Source organism: Leuciscus leuciscus (assembly GCF_965113295.1).
Source record: "Leuciscus leuciscus genome assembly, chromosome: 3".
Taxonomy (NCBI): Eukaryota; Metazoa; Chordata; class Actinopteri; order Cypriniformes; family Leuciscidae; genus Leuciscus; species Leuciscus leuciscus.
The window spans coordinates 44,927,062-44,934,561 of record NC_138727.1 but is presented as its reverse complement, the minus strand read 5'-3'; the positions used below and the strand labels follow the sequence as shown (position 1 = coordinate 44,934,561).

At 36.0% G+C, this 7,500-nt stretch overlaps 1 protein-coding gene across 4 annotated transcripts in view; it reads right to left on the bottom strand.

The window, feature by feature from the left end:
* The window catches only part of LOC309494401 (uncharacterized protein), a 19,206-nt gene extending 18,384 nt beyond the window's left edge, over positions 1-822 (bottom strand). For 2 of the 4 annotated variants that reach the window (XM_082163727.1, XM_082163729.1), the window contains exons 1-2: positions 670-808; positions 187-402 (exon numbers count right to left, since the gene is read on the bottom strand). In XM_082163727.1, the coding sequence (XP_082019853.1) occupies positions 187-402; positions 670-700 (247 nt within the window). In that variant the 5' untranslated portion in view covers positions 701-808. Of the gene's footprint in view, positions 1-186; positions 403-669 lie in introns of all 4 variants that reach the window. The other 2 variants (XM_082163730.1, XM_082163728.1) reach the window with 2 other exon arrangements.
* Between the last annotated feature and the right edge of the window lie 6,678 nt (positions 823-7,500).

Here is a 7,500-nt window from a genome sequence, read left to right as displayed (position 1 = left end):
TATGATATACAGCATCGAGAGGTTTTAGAACAGAAGCAGAGGCGCATGCATATAGATTGTGTCTCCATAATCAATGATAGGTAACAAAGTGGATTCAACTATTTGTTTTCTATTATTTAGAGTCAAACAAGATTTATTTCTATAAAAGAAATAAAGAAATAAAATCAAGCAAACTGAAAAAGCTACCTGATTTGTTATCTGACATATCCTCTTCCGTAGTGCTTGACAGTATGACGGTGGAGTTTGGAGGGAATGAAGTGGTTAAGTTGTTCAGAATGTGCTCTGAGGTTTCATTTAATATGGTGGTGTTGTCGATAGAAATTGAAACTGGAGCAGTGTTGGTTTCTGTGCTGGTTATCATGGTTGTGGCCTTATTATCAACAGCAAGAACAAGTAAGGCACCTGCATTGTACCAGAGAAAGGTCAGGTCATGAGGAACAGAACTATTTCATTTACACATTATGGAATCTATAAATTACAACTACATATGCAATAGTAGCTGAATGAACAGTAGAAAGCATTTGCTACCCTTTACCCAACAAGAAATAGAAAATAGACTTAAAATAGATTTTATCTTAATTAATTATCTTCCTTTACTTGATTTCAATGAGCTCTTCACTCAAATTTACACAAGTAAATTACACAAAATTTAAACATCTTTAAACATACCAATGAGGAGATGAAGTGATGCGGAGCACATTTTCAGAGAAGGTAGAATCTATTCAAATGAGTGTTCCTTCCTCAGGACAGCAAGTGATCAGTCTGAAACCGCGTAACTTCCACTTCTATGACCAGCACAGGATGCAGCAAAAAGTTGCCTAAAACAGGCACATAAGGAACTTGTGCACTTTTAGAAAGCCCCATTTGCTACATTTGCATTATTCATCTAATTAAAACATATAGGTATTCTGTGCTTTGTAAGCTTTGCTGTTATGATCTATTGTTTGCAGTAAAGCAAAAAAGGGAAATAGCTGTATAGGAACATGTGGTGCACTGGTTAAGCGAGTGCATCTGTAATTCCTCTCAGAAGTAATTTCATCATAGATATTTCTCTTTCTAAATGTAACAGTAGTAAATTCTATAATACAATGGGGTAACAGCACTTATGATTCACTTCAATACTTTTTATTTTGTTGGGAATATTTTGCAATAGAAATAACCAGTATTTTACTAAATGAATGAATGAATAATAATAATAATAATATGTTTTATTTATATAGCGCCTTTCAAGAACTCAAGGACACTTTACATAATATTGACAGTTACAAATATACAATCAAGATATAACAACATGAACAGGCAGACAGACAGTGATCATATTACATACGGAAGAAAACCAAAGTAAGGCATGCATGGGTAGGAAATTTAAAGTATGCAATCAGTTAACAGAGCGTAGTGTAAATAAATGAGTTTTGAGATTAGTTTTAAAGTCTAGAGGGAGGAGACAGTGCGGAGGTGTTGTGAGTTAGTGCGCAAGACTGTCCCATGTCTTAAAAATGCATGCAGTATGGTATGTTTAGGCCTATTTTGTACAAAATTTGCAACTGTTTTATCACTTAATTAGAAGCACCACAATTTTAAATTTGTCTGCTGTTAGTTAGGCTAAATAGTGACTACCGAACAGACATGTAGAAGTTTATTTTAAAATGCAAACGTATTGAAAATATAATAAAATAAAATATAATAAAAGCTCTGTAAACACTTGCATTTTTTGCTAGACTGTAAGTGTATCCCATCGAATAATCAAAAGTTCTACACACACTTGCAGTCTTTACGACTACTTGAAGACTTGGGCCAAATAGAGGAAATACATCATGCACATAGACAAATGGTCAAGTGCAAAGACCACAAGTGTGGTTATTTGGACAAGTAGAGAGAGAGAGAGATAGAGAGAGAGAGAGAGAGAGAGAGAGAGAGAGAGAGAGAGAGAGAGAGAGAGAGAGAGAGAGAGAGAAACAGAAAGACAGAGAGAGACGCGTTTCAGACAGTGCTCGAATGACGTATTGATTCCTCTTTCACGTTTCCTTGCCCTTGAAACAGACACATACACAAAAGTATGTCAAAATACCCGCCTCGGCAAGTATTCTCTCGGTTATGTTATAAGTGAACAGTTGAGAAAGAAATCAGATGTTTGTCAGTTTATTCGGTTTGTGCATTCGGTCTTAAAGTGACAATCACAGCAGCCTAATATTCCGCTAAAGCTAAATAAAGCTTTAACAAAGATGAACCTATTATTTTCTACAGTGAACAAATTGTGTTATTTTACATTTAGTCCTAATTATTAATTTATGTAGGCTACCTGAATACTGCTGTTAGACTTTGTAACGGTCTTATTTAGTATTCATCTCTGCTTGTAATTTGTGTATTTGTTCTTATTTTATCACTGACTGTTCACTTGTCTTTAATAATGTTTGAACTTTATCAGATTGGCATGTAGTTTTTGCTGTGGTATCGAAGTACTTCAAGTGAGCTTTAAGTAATAAATTAATTATTAAATAATTATATAAATATATTTATCTCCCCCCCCCCCAAGTGTCATATATATTTTTTTATTTATGGAATATTACAGTTCTTATTATAAAGAAATAATTTGTACAGCTTACACAAACTTACATCAGTTCATAAGTAACATCAGCACTACATGATATTACAGCGGGGGAAATAAGTATTGAACACGTCATCATTTTTCTCAGTAAATATATTTCCAAATGTGCTATTGACATGAAATTTTCACCAGATGTTGGTAACAACCCAAGTAAGCCATACATACAAAGAAACAAACAAAAATAAGTTCAGAAATTAAGTTATGTGTAATAATGTGAAATGACACAGGGAACAAGTATTGAACACATGAAGAAAGGGAGGCGCAAAAAGGCATGGAAAGCCAAGACAACTGCTGAAAACTTACAGTAATTAAAAAGCAATCCAGCCCCCTGTCAGTGGAAATTAATAACAGCTGGTTCAGTCCCAAATGATGGCCTACAAAAAGGTCTCATTGCCAAGGTGTCACACAAGACACATCTCATGATGGGTAAAAGCAAAGAGCTGTCTCAAGACCTTCGCAACCTAATGATGGCATTGGTTATAGGCGCCATTCCAAGCTTCTGAATGGTCCAGTGAGCACTTTTGGGGCCATAATACGGAAGTGGAAAGACAATAATTTCACCATAAATTTGCCTCAACCAGTGCTCCTCGCAAGATTTCTGATAGAGGAGTGAAAAGAATAATCAGAAGAGTTGTCCAAGAGCCAAGGATCACTTGTGGAGAGCTTCAAAAAGACCTGCAGATAGCAGGTACTGTTGTCTCAAAGAAAACAGTAAGTAATGCACTCCACCGCCATGGCCTGTATGCACGCTCACCATGCAAGACTCCATTACTGAAAAAAAAAGCATGTTGAAGCTCATTTAAAGTTTGCTGCACAACATTTGGAAAAGCCAGTGAAATACTGGGAGAATATAGTGTGGTCACATGAGAGCAAAATTGAACTGTTTGGATGCCATAATACACACCATATTTGGAGGAGAAATGGCAGTTTACATTACCATAAAAACACCATACAACTTGGTGTTGGCTCTTGGACAACTTATTCTTTTCACTCCTCTATCAGAAATCTTGCGAGGAGCACTGGTCGAGGCAAATTTATGGTGAAATTATTGTCTTTCCACTTCCGTATTATGGCCCCAAAAGTGCTCACTGGACCATTCAGAAGCTTAGAATGGCGCCTATAACCAATGCCATCATTAGGTTGCGAAGGTCTTGAGACAGCTCTTTGCTTTTACCCATCATGAGATGTGTCTTGTGTGACACCTTGGCAATGAGACCTTTTTTGTAGGCCATCATTTGGGACTGAACCAGCTGTTATTAATTTCCACTGACAGGGGGCTGGATTGCTTTTTAATTGTCTTGTCTTGGCTTTCCATGCCTTTTTGCGCCTCCCTTTCTTCATGTGTTCAATACTTTTTCCCTGTGTCATTTCACATTATTACACATAACTTAATTTCTGAACTTATTTTTGTTTGTTTCTTTGTATGTATGGCTTACTTGGGTTGTTACCAACATCTGGTGAAAATTTCATGTCAATAGCACATTTGGAAGTATATTTACTGAGAAAAATGATGACGTGTTCAATACTTATTTCCCCCGCTGTATGTCTGATTTACCTAAGAACATTGGTTTTATATGTTTAATATTAAAGAGGGTATAGAATTGAGGAATTTAGGAACTGGATTGTTTAATAACCCTAACCCGATAAAAAATTTAGATATTGTTTTAATGTCTTTATCACTTAGCTCATTTACTGAACACCATTTTTACATAATTAAATATTTTACACTGTTGTTGGGTGGATCAGATTAAAATGTAATTATTTTTAATGCGTCTGATGAAGTTGACACAAATTAAGTTATGAAGTGAATAAATGTAAGTTTTTAGAACAATTGTTCCCAAGTTAATTTGCTTTGTCTACAAATATATAATTAATAGTAATGTATTATTAAATAACATAAACTAACTTCTAAAACATGTTTTGTCCCTTATCTCAAGAATCAGTGATGCTGCTTGCATATTTAAGCTTGGTATTTTATGTTTATTTAACACTTTGGAACATTATTTTACCCATATTTTGACATTTTATTTTCACTAAAGTTAAACATAAAAAAGTAGACACTTTAAGTTGTGTGTAATATGTTTTTTATACATATAAAATCACTTTAGTAAATTTAATTTGACCCAAATATCACTGAAAGACTTGAAGACAGTGACAGTCTTTCTTATGGCAGCAGAATATTCATTGGATGCACTCAAGGACATATTATGGTAATAAAACCAACTGGGACCTTTTCATGTAAAACTAGATATAGACACAAGGTGTCACTGTAGGTATGATAAAGCATTAGAAGTTTGTTACAGGAATACTCTTCAGGAACACAGAAATTACTTAATAAACAGTCTTCCTATTGCATTGACCTACAATAGGATCATCTCTATAGTATCCAATAAATCAAACACCTCTATATAAATAACAAACATTTGAGCTAATTTATTCTGTTTTGCTAGAAAGAATGTAGACTAAAAAGTCTAATAAGGCTAATAAAATGCTGAAAATGTGAATTATTGTAAGTGTGTATACACGACTGTTCAGAAGTTTGAAAAGTATTACTTATATATAAGTACAAAATAAAATAAAATAAAAAACGTTTCCAGCAAGGATCCTGATTTTTTTTATTTTAAGTTTCCACTAAACATATTAAGCAGTACAACTGTTTTCAACATTAATGATGAAAAGAAATGTTACTTGAACACCATACATCAACATATTAGGATGATTTCTCCATCACAGGAATATATTACATTTTAAAATATATTAAAAAAGAAAACAGTAAATTGGAAAATATTTCACAATATTACAGTGTGTACTGTATTTTTATCAAATAAATGCAGCTTAGGTGAGCATAAGTCTTCTTTCAAAAACATTAAAAATGTAAATGTGAATTGGAATATAATTCAAAAGCCTCTTTCTTCTGATATATCTACAAATGTCCAATTTGTTTCAAGAATCTTCATAAATATGTGTGTTTAGGTCAGGTTTTGTCTGTATTGTGGGGACCAAATGAAATGTGTGTGTGATCTTGACGTGTGGGGACCAGGAAAAAAGGAGAACAGGTCTGTAAATGTTTGAAAACGTGCATGGCGTGTTGATGGAGGAAGGTTGTATATTCATTTATTACTGTTTATTTCCTCATGCCAGAGCTAATCAGTGACAGGATTACTGCTAACTGCCACCCAGTTAGTAGTGTGAGTGAAAAGAGCCCACCAGCAGAACTGCACAGCAGCAGAGGCAGCGGCTCCCTCTGTGGGTCTGGCCACGCAGCTCGCCCATGAGGCTCTCTAATCTAGCTCTGAATGAATCCAGTCTGTGCCACTGACTGCCACATCAGAGCTCAAGTGCTGGCCAGAGTGGATGATCTAATCGTTTCTCTTGGAGGTGTTGGGATAGCAGAAGAACGAGAGAGCGAGCGGGTGAATTAGAGAGAGAGAGAATGGGTGTGGAGAGTGGAGACCACCCACCCAGCGGATTCAGGATTCGGGAGGCCCAGACGTGGAGCTCCATTCTATGACCCTCTGTGCCGCCCGGAGCTCCAAGCTGGACCCTTCGCAATTGTGTTGCCGCCCCAATGTCCCCCAACCCCCACCTCTTTGCCTCCCTCGAGCTAACACAGGGAGAAAGAAGGGGGTGGTGGTAAACAGCCTGTCCCTGTCATTCCCTCGCTCTCGCTCTTCTTCACAGTACAATGGGAGGGAATGCAGTGGCTGAAGCACTTTTAGAGTGGCCAAATGCTGCAAAGGCTGAATGAAACATCTGTGGAGGCTCATAGCCTAAGGGGGAAATACTATTCTGTTGTGCACCAAACTGGCAACCTGTTTTTCTGACCTTCTTTCTTTTTTTTTTTGGCATATGTGAGCATACTGTATAAGTGATTTTTCCAAGGGTGCGAAAGATGTGTTCTTATATGTTTTGTTGTTCGGTGGGTAGATTCCAACATATGTTTTCCACATTATTTTAAATTAATAAGCTGTTAGAGAAATGTAATGATTTTGTGGAAGTTATAAACTAGAAACACTGAAGTAAATCTTCTTTAAGACAGAGAAAAAAATAGGCAAAATTGCCAAATAATGTACAATAATCAACTTTATGCTATTTTAAACTTGTCAGTGTCTTTTTTTACGTTAAGACTGAGATTTCAGTGAAAACCTGTTTGAATGTAAATACTGAAACCATGTGGTTTGTCTCAAGAGATGTTTTGCATAATAAAAGCATTCAAATGATAAACATATCCTCATAAAGGTATCAAAAACAATTTTTCCCCCTTTTTTTGTGTGCCACAGAGCCTTTTTCCATAGACTTTAAAGCATCTAAAACTACCTCTCTGAAGCACCTTTATGATATGTACAATACCCAGACATCCATCTGCAGTTTTAAGACCATTTGCCCATCTGCTATTTGATCTGTATTGTTTATCAGATGTTTGTACATAATGCAATGCTTTCCAGATGATGAGCTCTGTGACAGAGTATGACATACTTAGCCTACATTCTCCACTAGTCCTTGTTGCATTCTTTTAGAAAAGAATTTTATTTTTTTATTTTTTTTGTTATAGTGGTTTATTTATGGAGAGTATATACTCCATCCATATCCACAGTTAAAAACTTTTTTCCAGTACCTTTTGTGATTCCTTCATCCTTTTTGTCGATTCTTCCTAGAAGATATACCCCAATTACAAAAAACAACAAAAGAAACAGTCGGGTTTCGGGTCGGGTTCGGCTTAATGTTTCATAAATAGCTTTGGGTTCGGGTTTGTAACTAAAGAAGAAAAGAAGCGGACTTCGGGTTCGGGCTCAAAATATAACCGGTTGGGTCAGGTTATATGATCTCAGGTACTGGCCGGGTTCAGGCTTCAGTTTAAAGGCCGTGCAGATCTCTATCCTCCATGTACCCTGCCT